This window comes from Opisthocomus hoazin, chromosome 1 (assembly GCF_030867145.1).
Source record: "Opisthocomus hoazin isolate bOpiHoa1 chromosome 1, bOpiHoa1.hap1, whole genome shotgun sequence".
Taxonomy (NCBI): Eukaryota; Metazoa; Chordata; class Aves; order Opisthocomiformes; family Opisthocomidae; genus Opisthocomus; species Opisthocomus hoazin.
Window position 1 is genome coordinate 86,386,670 of NC_134414.1, and position 27,443 is coordinate 86,414,112.

General features: G+C 43.7%; 1 protein-coding gene across 3 annotated transcripts in view; it reads left to right on the forward strand.

Annotated features, from left to right (window-relative positions):
* The window catches only part of SHROOM2 (shroom family member 2), a 127,310-nt gene that overhangs the window by 64,516 nt on the left and 35,351 nt on the right, over positions 1-27,443 (forward strand). Inside the window, exons 3-6 of one of the 3 annotated variants that reach the window (XM_075428264.1) lie at positions 14,322-14,426; positions 16,664-16,795; positions 22,084-24,733; positions 26,694-26,797. In XM_075428264.1, the coding sequence (XP_075284379.1) occupies positions 14,322-14,426; positions 16,664-16,795; positions 22,084-24,733; positions 26,694-26,797 (2,991 nt within the window). Of the gene's footprint in view, positions 1-2,470; positions 2,549-14,321; positions 14,427-16,663; positions 16,796-22,083; positions 24,734-26,693; positions 26,798-27,443 lie in introns of those variants that run through there. The other 2 variants (XM_075428259.1, XM_075428254.1) reach the window with 2 other exon arrangements.

Genomic DNA, 27,443 nt, shown 5'->3' on the forward strand with positions numbered 1-27,443 from the left:
CTTTGGATCCTGTGTGTAAAATAGGCACAGTAATAAGCCCAGTCCTTTCAGGGATATTTTTAAAATTTCAACTAGTCTTTTATATGTGCTTTCATAGCAATTATGTGGCTGTTTATGTACAGCTGTTTTCCAGCAAATGTAGTGCCATGCCCAACAGTCCTTGCAGTGAAGGTAAGACGAGCCTGCTTTGTCTGTTTGCCCTTCTGGCTGCAGTCTAGCAGGACAGCTCATCAGTACCTGATTGCAGACTAAGACTGGAAAAAAGCTTGTTTAAAGCCAAATCAAAAATCCTGTTAGTCAACTATATTTTGAGGTTCCAGTTTTCCTTTTCTTTAAAATTAAGGAGATACTTGGGTTTTTAATGTTTTTCCTCTTCTTTTACCATTGTGCCAGTGTAATTCTAATACTTTTTCAGACAGTGGATTCAATAGTACTCATTCTATGCAATTTATTCTTTTGTTAAGATGGACTTGCTGCTGGAAATTCAGGGAAAAATTTCTTTCTTCCACTGGATTTTACTTCTCTGTTTTGCCAAAGAAGTCACCAAGTATAGAACAGTATTTGTCAGCTGGACTTTGCATCCTCATTCACACAACAACAACTCCATGTTTTTTAGACTCTTCCAGAAACAGTGTTAGAAAAGCGACCCATTGAACGGAAGTATTTTCTTTCTCTGGACTGACTGTGCACGCTCATGCATGTGTTTTAATGTTGATAAGCAAGGGATCATGCTAGCTTAACTTTATTCAGACTACTTCTAAATAACCCTCATTATATTAGCTTTAGCATCTGTGAGAAATCAATTCTCTAACCTTTAGATAAAGTGCAGTTGTTTTTTGGTAGAGTATTGCGGTCTGGCCGGGAAAGTTTTAGCCATATGCCATCTAACTTCCAGCAAGTTCACGCAGCGGAGCTATTGGACTTCTTTGTAACAAATTGTGTAAATCTGCCATATGATGTCTTAACTACGTTTCTTGTTAAAATCCAAAGATGCCCACATGAAATAAGACCGCTTCTTACCCTTTTGCCAACCTCCACCTCCTTCCTGAAGTATGAGGATTTCTGCAAATGCCCGGTACTTCCAGCATTTCCTTCGCGACTGTAAGCGCGTCCTGCTTTGACCTGTGGAAAGCCGCTCATTTTTCACACGCGGGACGTGGGTCAGTCAGTTGGTAAGGGTGCTGCAGTGCAGTCAGCTGCTCGTGGCAATCGGTTCCGCTGTGTTCTAGCTCAGAACCAATAAAAATGTGTGGTCATTGTGTGTTTAGTGTGATGCGTCAGTGAACCTAAGAAAAACCTGATCTCGGTACGTAGGCCAGGATTTGAGAAGAAAGTTTCTCCTCCTTATTCTCTTGGGCTGATCCTTAAGAATACAGCAGAACTAATCTTTTTCATTTCAACCCAACTAAACTCTATGCAGCCTGTTACTGTATCCTTCATATCCTCAGGTGTGGTGATGGTCAGCAACAGTAGCAAGCTTACATGTGCAAATCTGGCCAGCGGCAGGGGATTAATAGTGTGACGATGGAATAAAACTTATTTTTTTCAAAAGATTATTAAAATAAATTGTCATCTGAAAGAATTACTCAGAATTTGTAACATTGGTCTCCCTGGGGGATGGAAGGACGTACCTGCCACATTTCTCCATAGGCAATGATTTCCAGTGCCTTTCTGAGCACTGAGGTTATTTATTTCTAGGGATGCCACAGACTGCCTCTCTTCTGGGGGAAGTGCTGCTCCCTGAGAAGACTGGCTGGTTGGTTTTAATGTGTAGGAAAAAGGTCTGTAACTCTCAAATGCTATTGGCAGCTGATCACATCTTAAGAGGCCAAGGTTCTTCTGGAGATTTTCTTCTAGCTTTGCTCCTTGAGCAGATTTGTCACCTCGTAGGTGGCATTAACTTCTTTACAGCATAGTGCCCCAGACTGATCTATTCACCCTCGTATTTACTTAGGAGATTGGAAAAGGAAAGGATGGAACAGCTGGGGAAAAAAAACAACAACAGTTTGAGCAGCATAATCTCAGTGTGTTTTCCACATGCCATGTCAAATACCACTTCAAACTAAAAATACACATCTCCCTTCCCTCCTCCTCCAGAAATGGTCCTCTGGCTTCGTTTTTCAGGCTTTGCTAAGGTTCTCCCTGCCGAGCTCCGCAGGCAGTGTTCACCGGAGTGGGTCGGCGGAGTCGCTGGTATGACTAATGAAAACTGCTGCGGCCTCTTGGCGGGGAGCGGTAACAAGGCTCCTTTGTGAGTCTAATTATATCCCCTAAGCTGGCACAGCAGCCCGGATTAGTCCAGTAGGACGGACGGACGGACAGCTGCCGAGGGCTGCGGTGTCCCATGCTGCGCTCCGCCAGCATCGCCCACTTTTGCTGGGGACGGAGCCCGGACGGGTGCCACCCGCACTCCACGGCCGGGGCCCCGTCGCTCCGCTCTTGGCCCAGTCCCGCTCCCTGACGTGGAGGCTTGCCTGCCGGCCGGGAGCCATGCCCGGTCCCTGCGGATGGGGTCCGGGGAGGAGGCACTGCCCGGCACGGTGCCTGGGTAGGTACCGAGGGCTGCGCCGGGGACGGGGAGGCCAGCAGGCAGGGCACTGGCACCCCAGCAGCTCCTCACCCCATGGCTGGAATAAGCGAGTGCTCGGGGTGCCGTTCTCTTGGCTTTTTTGTATCTTAACTTTTCCGGGGTGGGAGGGAAGCCATGCAGGGCGGTCTCAGATGCGTCTGATTAAATTTCATAATAGGATTGTTGAAGTGGGGCCGGCAGGTGTGGAAGAGGGGAGGTGACTTTGAGAGGAGTATTATGTGGTTTGCTTGCCAGTTTGCCTGCCGTTTCTCACGCAGACCTGGCTTCAGCGTGCTTTGCATTGCTGAGCAAAACTGCTCGTCTCCCAGCCAGGCTGTGTGCTGGGGTGGTTTGCAGTTGCTACTTGCTAAGAGGTCTGCAGCTGGTTTTCTTGGGCCGGTCTCTTCGTCCCAGTACATATATCATCAGGACAAATAGAGCAGCAAAGTCAGTCTGTTAGTGAAAACTTCATGTGTGAAGCCGTGAGAGTTTTTGAGTCTAGAGCTTTTATGGGTGTGAGAAGAAAATTCAATAGAAAAAGTTTCCCAGGCTACGAGCAGTTTGCTGACATGCACAGAGGCTACACAAGTGTGCAAGGGGATTTTTACGGAACAGTGCAAGAGGAAACAAATATGCTGATAAACGTGTGAGCAAAGTTGTTTGTTCCTCCCTGTAAATCTAAAGAAGGTGTCGTGGGATTTCTCCTTGGGAAGAAGAGAAGCGTGAAGTAGCAGGCAAAACTGGGAAAAAAGCCCCGCAAACTTTTAAATACATTTGTCTTACACAGTTTTGGGAAGGGGGAGAGGCCGTTAAATGCTGAATTTCAGAGCAGGATTTTTTTCTCACTGCCAGGCCATTGCTGGTTCCTGCTCTTTAAGAACATATGCCGTGAAGGTGGGGTGCCGGAGCAGCGTGGGCTCAGGATGTGTTTCTGTCTCTTATCTGCTTAGTGGTGACCAGACAGAGCAGCCAGTTCCGTTAGAGAAATTCTTAATCTAGTGAGGCTAATGGAGCTTCCCGCCAGCGGGAGCCGCGCGGATAGGAACTGCCTGTTGTATTTGTGGGGCAGGATCCCAGAAGAGTTACGGTCAACTTCTGCGGGTTACTGTTTATAAGCATAATAATATGTAGCAGAGCATTGACACATAAAAGACATCACGCATTTCTGCTGACCTCACTGAACTTCACGTAAAGCTATAAAATATTAGACTTTCATTAATCAATTGGAGCTCATATGTAGTATTCAGCGTGTGTCTTTCAGTGATCATCCTTTATGTAAGATATCTTTTCTATTCTTTGAGGATGTTTAAACTTCCCTGAGGGGAAGTTACCACCCTAACACCAATACTACAACCCAATTTTGTTTTCCAGCTCAAGAAGACTAAATCTAATGTGTATAATGCGAACGGCTGAGCAGTCAGCATTAGACAGAGCCACATTCACTGCTCTGGGTTTCAAAATAGTGATGTAGTCACAACTTGCATGTGAATATAGTATCGTTCTTTAGTGTGAGATTGTCCATAGATACCTTCCATCAGGATCCATACTTTGGTTTCTGCAGGAAGAGTGCGTGGATGAATTCAGTTATCAAACTACTCAGTCACTTCAGAAGGATGCTGGTAGCCCCTGCAGCTTTTTAACACACAAGCTTCAGCAGCAGGAGTAACTATTTACGAACATTAGCTAGACTTTTTTCTCCTGTATTTTGTCATCCATTGTAACTGATCTGGCCCTAGAAAATCATTGAGGTAGTTTCCAATTTGATTTCTTTGTATCCAAGCAAGTGTTTCAACTTGCGGTTTTTTAGTTTTGTTTTTGCCAGATTGACTCTCTTGTAAAACTTATTCTTGGTGATAATTAGGGTGACTAAAGATTGAGATCTGAAGGGGTGGTGCGAGGTGAGCTGGAAGAGGAATAATCTGTTGAAGATTTGTAGTGTTATTGCTGTGAAATGATTCTGTTTTCAATCTTGCTCAGAAAATAGCTTTCATTTTGCTGTGCAGTGACTGAACCCAGCTTTCAAGTCTAATGATGTTAAATTGGGTGCATATCTTGGCATGTTCCGTTTCTGCAAAATAAGCCTCAAAGCCTGCAAGAACATTATCCACTAAACAAAATCAGCTCTGCTCTGGGAATTTCAGAAATCAGAGTTGTCTGTCGCTTTTAAACTTCCAGCTCTAAGTGGTTAGGAGTGTTTTAAGGCTGCCTTACATCTGCTCAAAATAAGGCCTGTACGTGTTCCCAGGGTATCCAAATCAAGGGAAACAGCATTGTTGCAGTTAGTAGGTTAAGTAGGGTGGGGGTTTTTTGATCAGCATTAATTTACTGAAGACTTGAGTGTATTTACTCAGTAGCTAGGCCAGAGTGGGCTCTTTACCTGGGCCAGCAGCCTGGGAGCTGCTGCCTGAGGGGCTGAGCTGTGGGCGGAGGGGGCACAGGGGACCGCGACTTGCCCAAGCCCACCGCCCTTCCCATGGGGTGAGCGGTGAGGTGGCTTGCATGGGTGAACCTCTGGCAGAGGTGTTGGCAGTTTGATATCCTCGCGTTCAATACGTTTCCTTTTCATCAACTCTCTGTTCGTGTCTGTGTTTCTGGAAAGGCCTCACGTTATTGAGAGGAGGGAAGAAATGAAGCCCTCTGTTTTCAGGATTCGGACATACCCCTCTGTTTCTACGTGTGTGATGAAAGGAGGAGGGTTTGGGCAAGGCTGGAGACGGGAACGGCGATTCTGTGCATCCTCTAGATACAGTACTGTGTGCGGGGAGGGACCCGTCATCGCCAGGCATAGCCACGGGTCCCTCTGCAGTAGGAAGAGGAGTAGCGCTGTCTCTGGGTGACCCAGATGCTCATGCATCAGAGAGCTGATGCAGGGGAAGAAAGGTTATTCTTACCCATTTGTGCTTCTGTGGCCGTCAGCTGGATCTGTCTTGCTTTACCACTGTGTGATAAGGATCAGCACTGTCTTGTAGCAGGGAGGGTTGAAGCTGGGGTCCAGCTCTGTTTCTGATAATAAAATGGAATGGGTTGTGCAGAGAGGTAGTGGAGGCCCCAACCCTGGAAACACTCAAGGATGTGTTGGACGGGGCTCTGAGAAACCTGGTCTAGTTGAAGATGTCCCTGCAGGGGGGGTGGGCTAGATGACCTCCAAAGGTACCTTCCAACCCAAGGCATTCTATGATTCTACGATAAAATGGCAGGAGATGAAGCAGGACATAGACCCAGCCCCAGCAGAGGGGCCAGCTTCCCTCACTTGGTTCGCTGCAGCCCCCTCTCTGCTCTAGGGCCGGAGGGCAGTGACCTTGCCTGCCTTGGGGTAAGGCACGGATCTGCAGCGCTGCCGGCTGCCAGCAGCTCTCGTTGACAGCGGTGACAGTGTTATACCTGCCCATGCACATCTCCTCTACTTCAACGAAGAGTCACTACACACAATGTTGAAGAAATTTGGCCTGGATTAGTAGAGGCATAGCAGGAGAGGAGCTCATGCTCCAAGAAGTTGCGGGAAAATATCTGCCCTCTGTTGATGGAGAAATTATAGATGGAGGTGTAAGTGTTTCAGATTGTACTGCTTCTTGTTATAATGCTGTTACAGCTGCAGTCATCGATTGGAGGTTAAGAAGGGGATATAACTGGGAATTGAACAATTAGCTTCTCCACCTGAAACTTGAGCTGGCCCTGGGAGGTAAGGAGGGAGAGGTTACCTCAGAAGATGATTGTGCAACTATAACCACTTCATGCCTCAGGCTTCCAACACGTTGAGGCAGCTGAGATTTCATGCCCAAATCATGAGCTCTGTAATGTGCCAAAACTCTAATGTCTGTTTTAATCTGAAAATAGTTATTATCACAATGAAAATCCTTTTTTTAAAAACAGTGCCATACATCAGAGTGATTTACAGTGACTTAGCTAGCTCCAAATGTCACACTGAGTGGAAGCACTATAAATCTTTACGTACACTTGTATGTGTAGTCCAGAAGGGGCTCCTCCATAAGAGAGTTTTCTTTTTTGTCCTTTTCCCCCCCTCTTTATTTTTTATGAAGCAGTTTTTCCTTTCAAATCTCTGTTGTCCTTCTGAGACCAAGATGCCTCAAGGGAAAGATTCTACATTAAAAGCTTGTGCAGTTCTTTATTAATGTGGAAAATATTGTAATTTTTGCTACAGTATTGCACTCATCTCTTGTCTCAGTTATGGATAAGCTGGATTAAATGGGTCCTGGATGCTGTGTGATGTTACCAATATTTATTTGGATGATTATTGGAGAATCCCAGGTGTTATGAGAACAAGCAATATTTGAATACTTAAAAAAATGCAAGGTCTTAAATTGATGAGCAGAAAGACTTCCCATGGGCCTGTTGAGTTAGTTCTACTTCTTATTCCAATGTTTTTTCTGGCTATATCGTTGTTAATGAAGAGCTGCTGTATTCTTCTAAATACTTACTTCATTAAATACCATTCCTGCAGTGCATCTGCTTTAGCCATTACTTTTTGTGAACGATCTTACCACATACTGTATCATCGAGGTTGCATTATCCTCTGCCTTTCTATGCTACCACTACCAGCATGGTTTCAACAGAGGTTTAGAAAAGGGCGTTTGGGTAGGGAAGTCTAAACTGGGACATAAGTTTGTCATTCTGTATGAATTCCCTTACTGGTCCTGTTGGTTGGTGTTATTTTTAGTATTCCCTCTCTGAGAATGTGCTGAACCCAAGTAATTTCTGCTGCTGTATTTGGGGAAAAAAAACTCCGTGATAGCGACACTTGAAAAGGTTTCAGAATAGCTGTGGGAAAGCCAGAATATGACTGTTGCTCTGACGTAGGAATTGTTGGAAGGTTGAGTTAGAATACTGATGCAGAAGTTCAAGAAATGGGAAACTGCATTGTCCCTGGTATGGCACTGTTGGTCTTGCAACATCAGGATGCCCATATCTCCTTTTTAGTGTGGTGGTGATCTCGGTATTATAGCTTCGGACTGGAGAAGAGGACATAGTAATCATGCCCTGAAGAAAACAGAAGCTGTTTGTGGCCACTTTGCACCAGTTTTAGATTAGGAATAAGGTCGTTCGTTATTAGGGGTTGGTAGTGCTGCATCCTCTAACTTCCGCATTTCAGAAGTTGGATAAATAATTCCCACCTTAAGGAAGGACAGGAAAATTATAGTTATGGTATTGTGAATCCAGAGGTGTTGAGAGTAAGGCTTTTATAGAGCTCAAGATGCTGCTTTTGAGATCTGCAGGCTGGAGAGAGCTCAACTGCCAGTGCAGGGTATGTCAGGAATAAATTGAGATTGGGTGGACTGGAGCAGAGGGAGCTGAGAGAATCAGAGATTTCTTTTAAGAGTGTTGTGTTTGGTTATCCTGTCTATGTATTTCTGAAATGCCCTGTGGATTTTGATGGAACAAGAGGCAGATCCTTGTCTTCCTATGTTTTCTTCATGTTGAAGGTCAGTCAATACACACATCCACACACGGTGTAGGGTTGTTATTTTTTTGAGGCATACCATGTTGATTATTCTTAGCTCGTAGATGATGTGTGGGTTTTGCACGTAGATACGCTGAAGTTTTGTAGGTTTCGGAAGGTTCAGCTCTGAAGCCTGATTTGGATTCAGGCCTGCAAACTGTCCCTAAACTAACTAGATTTTGAAAGCCGTTTATCTAAACCATTGAATAATTCTTACTAGCTGTTGATAGAGCTCTTAAAGCTAGCCTAGTTAACTAGCCTGGTAACACTGGATTTAATACACGATTCAGTGTTTTCCTACATGTTTTAACTTGATTACTAGGTGCCTGCAGCACTATCTTTGCAACTTTTGTTCTGACACTACAGTAGATCCACAAAAGAGCCTGTCTGGCTGCCAACGTAAAGACACAGGTGGGAAAAGGCTGCGTAGGAACTGTCCTGCCAAGGGAGTGTGAGCTTGCTGTCTTCTTGGAGAGGGGAAGGTGGGAATCACCAACCCCAAACAAGTGTGGGACGGCGGCTGGAGAGAGGAAGGGAGGCAAAGACGGTGGCGGTGCTCCAGGGGAGAATCGTGCTGGTGACTTCATCCAGGGAGGTGGCAGAGCTCAGTGACGAGCTGCCAGCGTGGAGGGTGAAGATACGAAAACTTGTCACAAGGAGCTTCTGCGATTGCTAGGGATCAGGAATCAGGTGGACTGCTGTTAGACCAGGCTTGTTCATTGCTTCGTGGTTATTCAGTTGTTAACAGCTTTCCTTCATTAAGACACGATTTTCTTCAACTATAATGTGTTTCCAATACATTTTAAACAGAAAGGGTAACAGTTTACTGTTTGGTAAGGTGGAGGGATTCACAAAGTTGATGAAGAGCCCAACTTTCATTTAGTTTTTTCTGCTCATCAAAATCATTTAAACTTTGAAAAGAGTTGAGTATGCTAGGGCAGCTGTATATTTGTCTTAGGATGGCAAGGCTGATAATGACTTCTTTTGCGTGAAAATTTTATTCTTTATTTTTGATTTCTGTGCATAAGTTTCAGTGTTGCTTGAGACTACCGACTGTTCTCTCTCTCAGCTGTTCATCTTCTGCAGTTTGTGTGTCTGTGCATGTTACGTGCGCAGACTCGGATGTCTGGCTGTTTCTGCCTGTGGCTAATCCAGCTGTCACCCAGCAAGGGGATGTAGGCAGTGGGGCTCAGCTGTCTGAGGTCAGAGAAGAGGTTTTTCATATACTGGGCTTATTAGTTTTCGTCATTGGTTCATCCCATTCCAGTGAAGTATGTCACAGGGGATTTTCCCAAAAGAATGGATGCTAATGTGCAAGTAGAGGTGGCTCTGACAAACAGATGGTGTGCGTGCTGCTGCTAATGGAGAGAAGCAGAGTCTTGAAACGAAAACTCTGGTATAGCTCAAGTGTTGCCAGTAGTAATGTGAATTTGTGTGTCAACCCTTCTGTGTTTATTTTGGAAAACAGTGCACAGCTGGAAAACTAGCAGTAATGTTGCTGTTGATGATTTCTGATATTAGGAGCTTCACCTCTACGTTCCCTTTCCTAGCCTATTGAGCTGGCACACTAGTTTGCTAAATCTCATATAAGCAGCATTTGATCAATTATGATTTGAAAACATTTCCATTTAATCTTCAGCAGATACCCAATATAACAACCTTCGACAAATTTTCATCCCAAATAAAGTTCCATTGAGGCATTTTTTTGTATTCAGGGAGTAAGTGTGAAAGAGAAGGTGGTATGTGTTGCTTTTATAAAGCTCACAATACATCTGCAGATGTAAAAGGCATTTCCTTAAAATATTTACTGTGATGATATTTACCAGTAGTGTAATTACCCCTTACAAAAAGGTAACAGCCGCTCAGGCTGTGGTGCTCTAGAAAAAAGCAGGGAGGCAAATTCAGAAGTGGACTGTGGGTCAGGTTTTAGCAGGGCTTGAGTATGATATAGAGCTTTTATGATTATTTGTATTGGTTATGAATGGCAGACAGTGAAGGTTTACTTCAAAATATATTGCGGGAGTGTTTTTAATTTGGAGGGGATCCTTTAATATGGGATTGTTGCATGACAATTTTCAGTGGGCTTTCTGCATTTTTTTCCTTCTCATATTCTTTTGCACATACACACCACCCCTCCTTCCTTTCTCCATTTTCAAAGAAAATGAGGAAGAAATAAAGTGGGAGAGTAACTGCATACAGGAAAGGTGTTCAACCTCAAGTTTTGGATGCTTTGTCATCCTTTTAAAACAACTTTTACGCATTGATTGGTTTTTCTGTTACATCCAAAGATACGGATGGCATGTCAGGAGGCAGGACAACACTGAAAATGGCAAGGGGAAGCGAGGAAGGGACTGTATTGCCCTTAACCTAAAGCTTCTTTATGGAATTGATAACAACCGTTTGAGTCTAGAGTAGGATAACTCGTGGATGTATGGAATTACTGAGAATGACACAAGAAGCTGTTCGCGTTCCTTCCATAGTTTTGCTGATGGACCTTAGTCTTTTGCCAGATTTTAGGTACTTTATTCCTGTATTACCCTGGCAGATAGATTTGCCAGGATTGACTAAAGGAATGGGAAGTAATTTGAATTCTACAAATGTAGTAGCTTGAGAGAGAAAACACCTAATGTCTTTGACTGTAGAGGGCGATGACTCCTTCAGAACTCTGTAGAAAGGAATGTTGTTTGTCTGTTTAAAGGGACCATAAGAAGAAAGAAAGAATTTTGACCACACAAGTGCTCATTCACAAGCATACTTGCTTTGTTCATATGGCAATTTTATATTTTTTTCTTTTTAGGACCAAAAAAATCATCCTGTTCTAGTTGTGAGCTCCCAGGTTAGGCAGTTGGGTGAGGCCTTCGCAATCTGAAGGGAAAAATTTATATGCTAGTTTTGAAAGGAAAACCTGACATTGACACTGTTACTTCTAATTATTTGAGGCCCTGTGGATAACTGCAGCTGCATGGTGGTTTTCAGCCTTCCCCCCCCCCCCCCCCCCGCGAGGATCAAGAAGACTAAAAATATATGAATGATGGTTTTCATAAATTGAGTAAGTGATATGGTAGTTTATTTACAGCAGAGGCTTTTTGCATACCCATTTAATTGCATTGTATGTTGCTCTTCTAGTGTATTTTAATGCATTAAGCACAGGATTGGTGAGCTGGGGGGCGGAGGGGGGGCGGGACACCACAAAACAAAATGCAACACAAAAACCTGTGGCTTGGAAGGACTTTTTTTTTCCCCAGCACACACAGATTTATAAAATTCATTAGCAAAGTGCTGGTATGTCTGGCCTAGTGTTATTTTAAAGGAGGTGAGGTGAGAAAGCTGGGAACTGTGAAGTCATTCGGGCTTTATATGGGGACAAGAAAGGGCACCTGTGCTGTCACTACAAATTCTTGAAATTTCTCTACGTGGAATGAAAAGTGATGGATGAGTGGCTTGCCGAGGAGATCCCAAAGGCTGAACTTCTCGTAGTTACTTGCCTGGCTGGCACGGGCCAATGCTGGTCGTAACTAGCTGTCTGGATGAGGCGTGAGAGGATTTTGTTCCGTCAGACAAACTGCTGCGGCGTGGTTTGAAGCAATCGGGGGGCACCTTGTGAGACCCAGCGCACTGCTCAGTACGTGCGGTGTCCGGCCGTGCCTGTCATTCGAGGATGCCGGAGAGCTGTGCATTTGGCCTTCACGCGCCGGTGGGTTTCCGTTTTGCCTTAGTGCTGCGGCCCTGCTGCGTTCCCGACGCATCGCACCCCCGGTGTGCGGGCCGGGCAGTCCCGTAGCCATTACCTGTACTGGAATTGGGACCAATTGCGCGTTCTAGGCAAGGTTTAAAATAGCTGTAAGTACTTTGGACCCTCCTGCTGCAACTATCAAAATGTGGGCTTGGGCAACGTTAAAAACAAAGCGCTGGAGGGAGGCTTTGCTCCGCTGCTGAGAAGTTGGAGTTGCACCTCGGTGAACGGAGGGAGAAGAATAATTTTATTTTGGTGGCTGCTGTTCAGTTTAACCACGTGGACTGGTTCCCAAATTGCGGGGCTGGCAGGGAAGTTGTGCCTTGGAAGACAGGACCTGGCCCGTGGAACGGCGGTCTGCAGCTTTGCAGCCACAAATGTTCTGTAGAAACTACAGCAGGTGAAAATGGAATCTTTTTTTTTTAAAAAAAAACAATCTTTAATATAATCGCTACGACAACTGTAACTGGGAGAACTGGCGCTGACCGCGTGTAACAGCCCTCCGTGGGCACAGCTGGGTTCTGACGGGGGCCGCTGGCTCGTCCTTGCTTTGAGACGGGTGAGACTGGGGATTCTCTCCCGAAGGCGGGCGCCGTTTCCCGCCGCGGGTGCCCGGGGGGAGCCGAGGCCCCGCCGCGTGGCGCGCTGCTCGGCCGGCAGGGGGCGAGGCGCGCGCGGCCCCGCGCGGGGGTGGCAGCGCCGCCTGGCGGTGGGCTGGGGACCCCGGGGGGGTTGTGTGGGGCGGTGTCCCGGACGAGCTCAACCATTATGGAGAATTATTTAGATTTAAAGGGAAAAGTAGTGGTGCAGGTGGGTAAGTTTCGGACGACGTGAGGATGTGAAGTAAGGGAAGGCAGCCTTTAAACGGGCGGGTGGTTGGGCAGCCCTGGTGGAAGTGCCCCATCAGTGTGATTCTTCGTTCTTTTTCTCAGTTCCAGGGTTCTCCCTGAAGAATCCCTGTAGGAACTGCTCATTGCCTTGCTCTTGATACGGGTCGGAGTGTCTCTGTGTGGGGAGGTCAGCGCTGCTGGTGTTAAAAACGCCCCTTTGAGCTAAAGCGAAGGGGCCAGTAATGAGATGAAGGACAGCAGCCAGTTTTCTGTTTCAGAAATACTGTACCGCCGCTGCCTGGTGTAGCAGCTGCGGCTTGCAGGGAGAGCTGTGCGGCCGGCCGCTTACGTGTGAGCCAGCAGTCAGGCCCTCCACATTTGATGCAGCAGAGGGCTGGAATGAAACATCAACAGGCGAATAAGTCCTAGGGATTGCTTTCCACCTGGACGCAGGTCCCTGGAACTGCCTGTCCTCCTCCGGCTTTGCGGCTCCACGTGCAGTGAGCCTGTATGGTCGGGTTACGACAAGGGTGCTCTCTGGTAGGCGAGAATAAAACAGAAATTCTGTTTGGGCGTGGAAAACACGTATGTCTCGTGTTGTATCTGTTGTCCCTTTATGTGAAATGGCTCGTATTCATTGACGTTGGTTTTGTATGCTGGGGTGGTTCAGTGATTTGATTTCCTGTCTACTTTACATTTTTAAGGTATTTTTACTGACTTTTGTTGTTCTTTACAGATAAATCAGCTTGATCAGTTTAAGTATTTTTCTCTCTTAGTCAGAGAAATACATTTTTTACCTTTTGTTGTTGTTGGTTTCCCGCCCCCTATATGCAGTCAGCCTTCTCAGTACTGCTGCAGCAATCTAAGCCAGTATCTCTAATCTCTGTAATTTATGACAATCTTATGTCTGTCTTAATGACTTCCAAGCAGTAACTATAAAAGGACAGATTTATTCTGAAAAACTGGTTTGGAAAGGTTGTTTTGTTGCTAAAGTATTTGCACACACACAGTATTGAGACCACTCTGTAACAGATTGCTTACAGTCAGTAGAAATTGTTTTTTCGCTTTGTATCGTATCTTCAAAGCTTATCGGCATTTTCCTTCTAGCAGCTTTTGTAAAAACACTAGTAGAAAGACACTCTCAGTGAAATGCTTTTATTAATGCTTCCATAAGTGCTAAAAGTTTTCTGGGTTGTAGGTTCGGATGATCTCATTCTGTCAATCAGAATTAATACAGAGGTATTACATTAGAATATAAATGCTCAGCTTCCAGCATCTTTAGTTTCCTGCAAATTATTCCTGATTGGAGTCTTTAATCTTTTCTTTGCAGTCCTTCTACCTATTTGTGCTGAGTTTTGGAATCAGTATTCATGCTGTGCTCCATTTATTGTTAGAAAAAATTGTTTCTTGAAGTGCAGGAAATAGTAAATGTAATTAAATGGTGAGAATTCAGTGGAAAGCATTGTTGACTATGCACAATAAATTAATCTTTAGTCATGTTGTGGACTTCAACGAAAGCAGGTGTCTGCATGATTCCACTCTCTAGGTATCCCACCAGTATTTTTAGGCTGTTCGGACTGTTACGTCTGAAAAAAAAACAAACAAAAAAACCCAACTTCTCAAATATATGTGTAAATTGAAAAAATGAAACAGAACTTGTAAGTTCTTGTCCACTTGACTTGCCTCATGTCACAACTCAGTCCAGTCTGTTCCTCCCCTTGCTTGGCTGCTCAGGAAGATGAAAGTGGTGATGGATATTGTAGCACAGAAAGTGCCATCTGAAAATGATGTTCATGTGGCAAGAAACTATCTTATGAAGATCTTAAGAAGTTCAATGAGGTACAGTACTGACTATACAAGCACATCCCTTCTGTTCATTCCCACTGTTTGAATTCCTCTACCACTTGCCAAACCCATAGCAGACCATTGCAGAAGTCCCCTTTCCCAGCCTTTGTTTCCTCACACTCCAAATATTGCTTGTGTTGTGCTAGTTTTCTAGTCTTGTGTTTACTTAGTGGTGTATCATAGAAAAGTAATTGTCTCCCAATAGATAAACCATTTTGTTGAGTCGATGCCTAGGAGGTCTATTGAATTTGCCTGAAGAGGTATTTGTGGTTTGCTGGGCTGTAGAGGTAAGCTGTGGGGAAAAAAAACTTTTGATGTTCTGTGCAGCTGAACAGTGGAACGATTTTTTGTCATACCTGAACACAGGCTTGGGGCACTTGTAGTGCACGAGGACCATCTGGAGCCCACCATTGCATGACTGAGCAGGATCTTTTGCACTTGTTTGCGCTGAGAGTATTTGGGCTCGTCCACTTGCTCTCTGAATTTCATATTCTACCGAGAAAGAAGAACATAGTGATGCTCTGCTTAACTGTTTTCTCTCTTGTCATGCTGGGAAGAGAAGGCTTTTGTTTATGGAAACAATTACTTCTTTTTTTAGTGACAGTAATGATGCTTCTTAGTGAAATTACAGCTTCCCTGTAGAATTATTATTCTCCTTTTGTAGTCCTGCATGCAGGGTTTGGAAAGGCAATTCATCATTGAATTCATCAGATCTTCCTGAATGTACTGCAAAAACCCACTTGCTCAAATTTGACCTGTTTTGAAAGATACTGGGTTTATAATGAGCTTTTGTTTTGGGCTCTAAATCCAGTGGCTGTCTGATAACCCAAATTTATAAAAAAGGGAAATGAGTTGAAAAAATGTAGAACTGCCTTTAGACTTCAAGCTGAAAACAGGGAAGACTTTTTCCTCTTAGCAAATGACTTTGAAACTTAGACAAATTACTTAACCTTGCGATAAGAGACATCATAAATATGTACGTGAAACACATAAGTGCATTAAAAAAGCCCTCAAGAGCTAAGGCCTGTAAGCCTTTGTTTCAGACTGTGGCTTGGAAGGATTGGCTTTGTCTCACCTTATACCTCGTGTAAATTTTAAATTGTGCTTCCCCCAAAGATGAGCCAAAGAGAAGGGCAGGATGAATGACCTTCAGGAAGTTCCTGCTTCATTCCCAGGTGACTCAGAGGGTCTAGACAAACGGCCCGTGCTTGGCATCTGCTCACTGACACAGAAGTAGCTGAATTTCACCCAGAAGGCTTATTTAAAATTGTGCAAAAAGAATGCACTTATTTCGTGAGTCCCCAGAGGTGTTACAAACAGCAAGTCCTTGGAAGGAAGTGCAAGCTGCTGTTACTAATTCCTGCACAGAAGGAAGGGGCAGAGGAGTGTAGAGCAGTTTTGGAGACGGGTTTGCAAGGTACAAAGCTCTAACAGCTCATTCTTGTACTGCTTAGGAGGGATCTCTTCAGTTATATGAGCATGTACGTTTGGAGGTGGTATCCAAGTAGCTAGTTGGGGACTTTGAATTGCTAAACTATTTGTGAGTTGTATTCTTTTCTTAAAACAAAACGAAACAAGAACTCACCAAGAAACCCAACCCACCCAAAACAAACAAAACCCCCCTGCATAACTGGGGTGCCAAACCTTTCAAGAGCTGAAGCAGAACTTGGCTGGAGTTAAAATTATTAGTTACGTTGCTCTTACTGACTTGTTATGAAACAATGTACATGGCTTTATTCCTTCCTCTCACTAACTCTTTTTTTTCCCACCTCCTCCCCATAAGCACATACCTACAGTAAAACCTTGCCAAAGCCCTACTGTAATGTTGACATATTGTAAAAGAGTCATAAGTCTCAGTATTAGCTTTAACTATTCAAGCTCTGGATAAGTGTCAGGTACTTTAAAATTTGTCTGCCTGTCTCTACCCCTCATAAAAACCACCCCACCCCCAAAATAAATAAAATGAAAATAAAAAAACCCAAGACATCCAAGCACAGACCTTGGAGACTACTGATGTTTTACTTCATCTCGAGCATTTCAAAGAGATGCTGGTGTCTTTTCAAAACTGGCATGCGTGTAGAAAGATGTCTTATTTGCTGTCATTTAAAGTCGTTGTGCCTCTGTCCTATCTGTATAGCGTTTGACTACTACCCTGGTGGATTTTTTTGCTGCATGTCACCTTGCTGAACTGTTTGCATTAAACTAGTACACTCTAACTCTCTCGTTTTCAGAAGAAATGACCTAGCCTGCAGGCCTCACTCCTGGCACGCAACCAAATTCACAGAAAGTCAGCCCGAGACGGCCACGTCACACCTTTCCTCGCCCAATGCCTGCGTTTCCTGGCACTCGCGCTATCATGCAAGGTGAGTCTCTGTTTAAGTTACACGCACTAAGCTCCAGCAGCGAGACAATAATAATGTAGTCATGATGTTGAGTGTTTTTTAACACCACGGATGCACAATGATTGTATTATACGTCTTTAGTATTGCCTGTCCTTTCAATGCGTGAAGGGGGAGCATGGGAAGTTTGACACGTGGATGAGTGGATTTCAGAAACAGTATGTGACATGTGCGTGTGACTGAAAGGTAAGAAACTAGCTTTAAAGGCGCTCAAAAGGTTATGTTTCTTGCTCTGCGTTTCCTTTCAGTGTCCACTGGTAAAAGCCTAAACCTTTGTAAGCAAAAAGAAACCATCAAAATTAGCATTCTTAAACTGAAATAGTAAAGGAAGAAGAAATTGAAAAATACTGTTTCAGACTATAGAAAAGCCTTTTCCTAAAGGGAGGGTGAAGAATGTTTTCCTGCTGGACTTCAAGGTATTACTGGTTTTATTAGTTAAACTGTCTTTCTGTAATCTGATCTTCCCTGCAGTTGTACTCTTGCCCCTATACGGAGGTAGGAAGACCAATGATTTTTGGTTCCTGTTTAAAGCACCCTAATATTTCTTAGGTCTCACTCAGCACTAGAGGAGAAAGGCTGGCACCCATGCGGTTTTAGCTGTGAGACTTTAAACTTTTGGGTAATGCCTGTTTGTGTCTGGTTACAGGTTCTTGTCTGTTTCCTGCTCAGAAGTGACATTCTTCAGCATTTTCACAAGGTTTTTTTGTTTTGTTTTTTCTTTTGTAGCTTTTTTTCTTCTCAGTTCTCGTTGGGCTATAGTTGCATTGAGCATTAAAGAAAATGAGTCTGGTACGCAATCCTAGTTTGGAAAGTAGGAGTGTTTTCTATACTTACTGCTGAACATTCTCTGTCATTACTTCTTGCTGTTAATTTATCATGGTAGCTAAAACAGGAGAACTTTGTACTTCATACTTTAAGATTTTATTTTTCGTGTCATTTTTACAATTGTTTTTACATCGTTTGTTTTCTTTAGAAGCTCCCTACTGTTTTTAAGATAACTTGATATCTGCCCTTGAATAAAGTACGAATGTTAACACTTAGACAGAAAGGTTTTTTAAATGCATTTTGTAGTACTTCACTAGCAGAAGTTTTAGCATATTAAGTTTCTCAAATACTTGATTCTAATTGCTGCTGTTTTACACTGATTTAGAGAGTTTGTATTTAAATTTCATGTAGATGGGCTGGATTAGATTTATAGATTTAAAGACAGTAAAAGTTCTTGTTCATGGAAACAAAATTCAGAAATCTCTAAAAATTTCGTAGAGTTCCTGGTTGCAATGCTAACTTCAAGAGTGTTTCTACTTTTGGTCTACTGAGTCTTCTGATGGAGCTGTATATCAGTATATGCTTCCGGTTCTTCCTGATGGTTGTCCTTTTACTTCATGAAAGTAAAACATTACAAGACACATATCTCAAAGTGTGATTTGCTAGGAGCTGGGTGAATCACAATATATAAAAAAGAAAAATTAATATTCATTTGGTTCAAGGCCAGATTGAAATGAGCTTTGGGCAGGAAATTGTGGGTGTAAAGGAAAAGGGGGAGAGAAATAAAGCAATTCTCTCCCCTCACATGTTTGAAGTAGCATCAACTGCTTGTAGACATCAATATTAACAAAAGGGGCAAATTCTGCTTTCTCAGAAGCTGATAAAAGATTTAGTCACCTTAGCGCAGTCTAATACCAGGGTTCCCAGGGCACTGCCATTCTGAACCCCTTGGCTGCCTATGCTGCCCACTTGAAAGGTGCTGCGTTTGGGAGGTCGGTCAGTCCTGGTGCCTGTTGCCCAAGACAGTTTCAGTGGCAGAGCAGACTTCAGACTGCAGCTGCTGGAAGTCCAGCATTCCCAGCGTGCCAGCCCAAGGATTTGGTTATTTTGAGGATCCCAGTTGCAGAGGGGGGTTCTTTGGGCTTGCTTGTCTGCAAAAAGAGAAGATGAGGAGCTTCAGAGATTGCCCACTTTCAAAATACAATTCACAAAACCAGGAAGCACTGTGCACCCTGAAGCACCAAGCTGAACGGGATGCACAGCAATCAGTAGCCGAAAGCAGCAGTGTGGAAGGAGATAATAGAAATAGCCTCAGGGGGGTGCATTTCTAGCCCAAGCATGGGATCCTTGGTCTCTTTCTGGAATTTCTTGTCCTTCCTTGAGCTAGGCATCTGAGATTGGTATTCACAGCCTAAAATGTGCCTGCCTGCATTCTCTCTTTGAGTGTGAAGACTAAATGACTTATAAAACATGGAGAGTTTGATCAGGAGGAGAGATGCTTTTGCTCTCTTCCAAGCACGATATACCTGGATTTTGTGTGTTGCAGAGGTGGAGCGCAGCTGGACAAAACAACCCTCTGAAAATTGTCCTTACTACCTAGGTAGATCCTGGGTTAAGCTATGAGTAATTTGACTTGGTTTTGTTTCGGGGGATTTTTTTGGTTCATTTTGGTGGGAGATGTTTGCCAGCCTACTGAATTTGGTCCTTTGAGAAGTTGTGTGAAACTAGAGGAAGACAAGACAGACCAGAAGAGACCATACCAGTGTAGGTAAGAGAGGGGGTAGTTCTGGCGCCCGGCTATCCACATTCACCACTATATGTGTGGGTTTTTTTGTGTGACTTTCATTCAAAAACCGTAAGCTATCTTGGGAGCACTAGGCCAGGTCTAGGTGCCTCTTGTGCAAGGCTAGAGAGTTAGATGTTGTAAGCTTTTGGTGCCTTAATTTCCCTCTGAATTTTCTGCTGTCTCTTTCACAGACGTCATACCTTCACATGGATGTAGACTTTTTTCCTAGTCCACCCTGGACTAAAGCCAAGTGCGCTTTCGTGGGAGGTGTGGATATGAACTATCTTAACTAGCTGAAAGTTTAGACCCTGCATTTTCTTCCAGTAGGATATACTGTAATAGAGCACCTTATAATCTTCTTTTTTTTTCTTTTTTTTTTCTTTTTTTTTTCTTTTTTTTTTTTTCTTTTTTTTTGTTCCCGTGCCCCTTGGCGTGCAATTGAAACCAACAGCCCCTTCTACTTCATTCTGGCCTTACAGGTGTGGGTGTGAGGCAAGTATGCTTTGAGAAGGCTTCTTAAACTGAGTTTTTGGGGCAATTAGGGTCAGGTACATCTAGTCTGTAATCCCGTGTGGTCAGAATGTGGTCTAATTTGCTGAGATTATGTCATTTCTGGGAGGGTCTAGAAGCAGAAACTCATGCCCCGGGGTTGCGGGGGGAGCTTCTTATTGGCCAGATTGCCCAAGGATGGTGTTTGTAGATTATTCCTGGACGTCACCTACCAGACTTCAGCCAGCAGTGTAAGTGCTTTTGTGAATCCACTCTAAAAAGCTGTTGAGAGAGGGATATCCTGGGATGACAGGCTCAGGCAGAGAAATGGCATTTGGACTCTTCCGTGTCAGGGAGGATTGCCCTGCAGTTAAGGACCACACCATCAGAAATGTTCCTGTCCTTTCTTTGAAGCTTTTGCTGTGTCTGCTGAGTTTCCATTAGGCATTGTCTAGCAAGGCTTTGACCTCCTATGCTGATGATCTCTGCCTCACGTTTGATATTAGCAGATCTATGCAAGACTTGTAAATTGTAAATTGAGGCTTTACTGCACAAGCATCATGTTTATTTTAATCGATGCCAAGTATCCCCTTAGTGCTGAAGGTGGGTAGGAAGATCAGCAATTCATAGCTATATCTGTCTTACATTCTTCATTAATAAAAGAGATCCTAATAATGACCAAGACACTTTTTACGTGAACCACAGTATCTGCCTAAGAAGACAGTTAAGACCCTTTTAAGTATTTGGCAAGATGTTTTAAAATGCTGAGAACAGATGAATGAAAGAATAAAAAGCCCACAAGATGAGGCCAATGCTAGTGTATCTTTTAAATAAAATGCTTTTAGAAAATAAGCACAAAGTTTACCTTATCTTATTTCACATAAATTGCTTTTGACCATGTTGTATAAAAAAAGTTACAAAGGTAGTAGAGGGTAAAAAAGGCAATTCTCATGTTAATACTGAATTCCAAAGAACTGTTTAGTTGACCTTTGCAATATTTTTTGACAGAAAAAAAAGATCTATATCACTCTTTGTATTTTTTATGTGGACTAATCTGATTTCATTGCTAGCTTTCACAGGTTTCTTTACTGCACAAGATTTGATAGATGCTTCATTTAATTATAGCTACAGGGAAGTGGAATAATTCTGGGATTTCTACCAAGGGGCTTTGCATGCAAGGGCAAGAATTTGAATTTGGTATATAAAAGCAAGAGCGGCTGGCAGTGGAGTTCAAACAGGGAGATGTGATGAGAATAATTGGAAAGACTGTCATCTCAGCATCAGTGTGATGAATTGACAGGAGAAGGGTGCTGTGAAAGAGATAAAAGAGAAGAAAGAAAACAGAACAGTACTGATTGGATAGGAAAACAACAAAAGCAGCAAGATTTTGAAATGGTGTCCTAGATAGATGATCCAGAGAAAGTACAGTGTCAAAGATGATGTTTCTATAGAGGAAAGAGTGGCAGTGGGAACTGGTGATGGTAAAGATTCTTGAAGGAAGCTCAGAAGTTCAGTTTTGACTGTGCAGAGCTTATGTTGCTCTGACATCTCCACCTGATGTTTTCCTGTCGGTGTGGTGGAACTGGATGGGATTGAGTGACATTGTTGTAAGGGTGTCAGCCTGATAGTGGCAAGGTGCATGTGGAGGCTCAGAACTAAAATGGTGACATGTGAGGCAAATGTTTTTAGTGAACCTCCATTTAGAAATGAAAATATTAAACGAATGGACAGATTTGGAGAAGCAAGACAAGGGAGTAACTTTATGGGCTGAAGAAGCTGAGACTGCAATTACAAAAGACGAACAGGGAAGTATGTGAGTTTAATACCTGGAAGAATCGGGGTGCCTGGAAAATAAGCTGAAAAATAAGTTGGTGTTTGTCCTGGGAAAGAGTGAGCTAATGGAGCTCAAACTATATTTGCCTAGAAGTAAAGTCAGCAGGATCAACAATTTGCAGAGGGAGAGGAGAAACTTAGAAAGGGAAGTTGAGTTAGTTATTAAGGTTTCAAGCTTTGAATCAGCAGCAGAGTATAAAGATAAAGCCCTGACTTTATGTTCAAACTTCCAATTTTATTAGATGGTCTTTAGCAACTGCTATGCAGATGGATCTTAACCAACGTTAGTAAAATTTGTGATTATGTATTTATAATTATGTTGTGGAATTTTTTGACTGGTTTATTTATGCTGAGGCTTTTTGTTTGTTTCCTCTTATAGTTGTTCTTCTCATGACCTGTCAAACTCGTGGGATCAGTCAAGTCTGCATCGTGCTTCTGACCAGTTCAGCTCTTTGGGAAGTATGGACAGCTGGGACCACACTCCACAAGTAGCCCAGTATGGAAGGCTTTCTTCTGCAAGGTCTAATAGTAGCATTGATCATTTAGGGAGCCAAAGTAAGCGGGATTCAGCCTACGGGTCTTTCTCCACGAGTTCTAGCACCCCTGACCACACCCTATCCAATGCAGACACTTCTTCGACAGAGAACATGCTATACAAAGTAGGCCAATGGGAGACTGCTAAGCACGGAAACAAGTCTGGCCATTTTTTGAATGACAACAGTGGAATAGAGGACAAACCTGGGTATTTGCCAGCTCCCATCCAGTACGAGAACAACAGAAATCCTAGAATAGAGGAACACCCCGATGGCAAGCTCGCTAGCTCTGGAAGATCCAGTTTTGGACCTGTCTGGTATGTTCCTGATAAGAAGAAGTCTTCATCTCCTCCCCCCCCACCTCCACCTCTTCGTAGTGACAGCTTTGCTGCTACCAAAGGCCATGAGAAAGCCCATGGTCCTGTGTACTCAGAGGGTGCCAGCACGCAGCACTTTACAGCCCTGAACCGGTCTCAGCCCAGGAGTGACTGGAACTTGGAATCTGTGGAGCAGCAGCGGTGGCTCTCCAGAGCGTGTGACAGGAGGGTCAGCAGCTTGAATTATAAATCTGATCTCAGTGCAGAACACACTTTTTCTTCAACTGGTGAAAGGTACAACAGTAATGCAGGAACTGTGAACAAACTGCAGTCGTCCTTGTCCAGCACCGATGTTCGGTTTGCACAGCCTACTTACAGTTACCACCACCAGCACCAGTACAGCGATGAAAGCACTTTTTTTCACAATTCAAGAGTCTTAGCTGCGCCGAAAGATCAGCAGCATTATCTGTCCTGTAGTGGCATTCAGGAGTTACCGACAGATCGTTTCCATGGCTACAGTCCAAACCAAGCCAGTCTGCTCAAGACTTTCCCTTCTTCGAACAGTGCTGCTGAACAGAAGGTGGACAACACTGGACAGAGTCGCTATTATTGCGTGACAGCAAAACAGCCTGCTCAGGGAAGCTCAAAGCCACTACAACTCAAGGACGACAGCTGGAAACCTGCGGTGGGGGCTGATGCATCGCTTGGACCTCACGAAAATCCCGCAGTTGTCACAATGGTCCAAAAACCAAAATACTATCTACCTCAACAATCTGTTGAATCCGCACTGAAAGGGTGTGAGAACAGTAGTCATTACCCAGTGGACAGAGAGGGGGATGCTAGGTGTCCTGTAGTAGAAGAAGCTAAAAAACCCAGTCATACTGAGAAGTCTGGACAAAAGAAAAACTTAGAGAGCAGCTCTGAGGAAGGTGAAACTAGGTACGGTCGACAGGAGCATGTAAAGGGCTGTGTCCTTACCACTGAAAACAGATCAGCTCAGAAAGATTTTAGGTGGGGGAAAGATGAGAGTAGCAAGATTTCTCCTCAGAAGACCCCGATGTTGCACTCTTTAGCTCAGGAAGGGAAAAAACAGTCTGGCAACAGCCCAGAAGCCGTAACGGAGCGACAGGCCCCATTTGACACTCACTTGTCTAAACAGGCACGAAGGAGCGATCGTTTCGCAACAACCCTGAGAAATGAGATCCAAATGAGAAGGGCGAAGCTGCAGAAAAGTAGAAGCACTGCCACGTTAGTAGGGTCATCTGGAACAGAGGAGTGCAGTGAGACCTGGAAGCCAGATTCAGCAGAAAATGTCACCACCTCCACAGACACTAACTTTACCAGCACCTACAAAGATCATCTCAAAGAAGCGCAGGCCAGGGTTCTGAGGGCGACGTCCTTCAAACGGCGGGACCTGGAGCCCAGCCCCGCTGAGTATCTCCCCGGGTCACCCGAGCATAAAACTGGTAGTTACAACTCTTCGTTATTGGCTCTGGTTTCTGAAGATGCCTCTGGATTCCTCGAGGCTACGCAAGCTAAACCGAACCCTGCAGGGAGTGGCACTCATCATGTTTCTCGCATCGGAGCGAGGAAGAGATTCACAGGAGAGCAAAAACTGAAGTCTTACTCTGAACCGGAGAAGATGAATGAGGTGGGGGTGTCAGAGGACGAATGCAGTGCTCATTGCCGTCAAAATACATCTGAAGAAGCCCTGGGCTCATTTGCAGACAGGTGGAAATTTTTTGAAGAAACAAGTAAGCCTGCATATAGGAAACTGGCACAGAAACCAGCTCCCCATAGTATAGCTGAGGGGCAGCCCGAGAGGCCAGATAGGAAAGCTTACGGTGTACAGGAGGGAGAGGAGTCATGGCATGAGAGAAGAGGTCGGGCAGCCTCTGTTGGACTGGAAACTGCACATGCTTCAAAAGATAATGTCCACCACAGCAGCAGCAGTAAGGCTGCTGATGGGATTGTGAAATCTGAACAGCCCCAGCGCCTGGGAACCTTTGCAGAGTATCAGGCATCGTGGAAGGAACAGCGGAAGCCGATAGAGCCAAGGAGCTCAGGAAGGTACCATTCAGCTGATAATATCCTTGATGCAGGCCATGAACAACACGAGAAACCCCAGTACACCCATGAGAGGTCCAGATCATCCCCTTCTACTGATTTCTACAAACAGGTACAAGTGTCTTTTGCATTATCCTTTGAATTGCCCAGGGAGGAGGCAGGAGAGTGGTGGAGGGGGAACGAGATAATTTCTATGAAAATTTCCAGTTCAGGAAAACAATGTAGTGTGGTGTTTGCCTGTTGTTGGTAAGGGAATAATTGTTATAGGTAGCTCTCACAAGTGAAATGAAGAGGATCAAAGTTAGTATTGCACAGGAACAGTGTAGCAAAGAGCAGTTGGATCAAGTAACTTCTTGTGTGTTGTAGCCAGATGGAAGAAAACAATCTGGTCGATTTGGTAATGTCCTCTGTTTTACGGTAGAGGTATAGGAGGATCAAAGCAATCTTCAACAAGAATTATTTCTTCGTTGACGTGGCTGCCTGACCCATTTTAAAGCTTGCAGTTCTCTGAAACTATGAAGAAAGCTGTTCCAAGGGGAAATAATGTCTACTTTTGTCCAGTTTTGTTAATGGTCTAATCATTTTCCATGGATTTCCTCTTTTCTTCTAAACTCGGTTGATGCAAAAGCTGCATAGGACAAAACTTCTGCCTAATACTGAGATTAAAAATATGCCTGTTAATGTTAAAGCTACGCTACAGCAACAAATGACACTGCTTAGTGTTTTATTTTACGTTGGTTTGCTTGATTTAAGATGTAGAAGTTTATTCCTTAGAGAGATGCCAAATGTCTGTTCAACTTGCAAGTAAATATTAAGTTAATTTTTAACTGAGCGGGGCCAGGGAATGGTTGGCAGGTGGCAGGGGAAGTAAACAGAGAAACCAAGTCTGTTAAGTTCTCTATTCAAAAGATGTTGTTCAAGCTGCTACAAGATTGCCTGATATGTATAAGGAGTCACAGTGTGTTCAACCTGTGTTGAACTTGACCTTATGCAAGAAAAGCATTGAGGCAGTGCAGTTGTGTATTATTTTTTCGTTTGTTGGGAGCGGGGGGGTTCCCTCTTGATAAAAATGGTACATGCACACATACGGCACCTCTGTGTGTGTGTGTGTGTCTACAGTAAAATGAGAATGGCTGAAAAAGAAACCAAATAGGCTGATCTCTAAAAGTTGTGGACTCTTTAAGTTTTTTGTGTCTAAGTTTTGTAAAAGTTATTTTTGAACTCTACATGCAGACTTTACTATGCAGGTAATTTACTAGGGTAGAGATTCCAAGCTTTGGAAATACTCACCTGGAAGTCATTTTGAAAAGCAGATTAACTAAATTATTAAATCATTGCCTACCCAGCAGAAAAATCATTGTATAATCTATTCCATGTATGCGTTTCTGGTTTATTAGTGCCTTTAAGTTCAGTATGGGCCCCCTGGGGCAAAAAGCAGACACCTGTTTAGGCACCTGGAAAATATGGTGATAAGTGCATTGAAGATGCTTACAACAGACTGAAGTAAATAAAGATGTTGTTTCGCATATATGATTCAGATGATTCCAGTGCTAATGCTCAATTAAATTTCCTGTAGGTTCAGTGTTTGTAATGCAAAGCTATGCTTTGGGTGTGGTTGTTTGAAGATAGTGAGATAATAAAATTCTGGAACGGCGATGTTGTGTGTTTTACTGAGAAACTAAAGGACACACTCAGGGATTCAAAAGCTGGTGTGTACTTGCCTCTTCTAAAATGTGAGCAAGTCTTCTGTAACTTCTTTGCTGCTTTTTTTTTTTTTTTTTTTGTCTTTGCCAAATGTAAGTTGTGAAGGTTTATATAAGCGTTAAACTCTTCTGTAGATTGGCAAAGTAGAGCAGTAACTCGAGCGCAGCCAGACTGGTAGTGCTGCGCAAGAGGTCACGCAGCATACTGCACCACTTAAAACCAAACAAGCTTAAGACATGCTGTGCTGTTGACTTCATGTATATTCAAACAGAGCAAACCCACAAATAAGAGGTTCCATAATCATAGATTTTTTGGGAGTCTGAAACATGATGACTTGGTATCTTACTTGTGCTGTAAACCACTTTTAGGAAGTCTCAGTTGAAGTAAGGAGGCAAGCGGAAGAGTTAAAGGAAGATGGGGAGCATATTTTCTCTAAAATTAACAATCTGGATGAAAGGAACTGCACTGTAAGGTAAGTATTTCTTAATTTCTGGCTTGAAGAGATTTGTTATGACAACTCTGATCTGATCTTTTCCTGACCCAGACTGGAAGTTTTGCTATGATGATTTTGGAGTTTTTGCGATGCCTTCTTCCCTCGTTTCCCTCCTCCCCCCATACTTTAACGTGCATGATAGAATTAATGTTGGGACTGAAATTTATGGGGACTCTAGAGTGAGCTTGAAGAAACTGTGAAGTGTTGAGTATATTACAGTTTGTTCGGAGCCAGATGATTCTCATTAGTGTGCATGAAACAATTCAGACTTTTTTCGTATTTATCAGTTACAGGTTTTGGGGGGGGGGGGGGAAGGGAGTGCTTGAGGTTTCCCGAAAGAGTTGTCCAGTATTATCGTTGGCAAAGACAGCGTGCTACTGAAACACAGTAGTGCTGTAAATTGGACTTTTCTCTGCTTGCGCCTTTGCAGAATGCAGTACACAAACAGAAGCCACAAAAAGTTGTTTTCCCATTTGATCAGCTCCCCTTTTCTCTATTAATTCTCATTTTAATTAAACTGTACAATATTTTCAGACCGTTTTCACATGTACGACTGCATGCACAACGCAGTTAAAATCCTTAAACATCTAGCATGTGTGGGGGTGCCCTCCTGGTGGCCCACAGT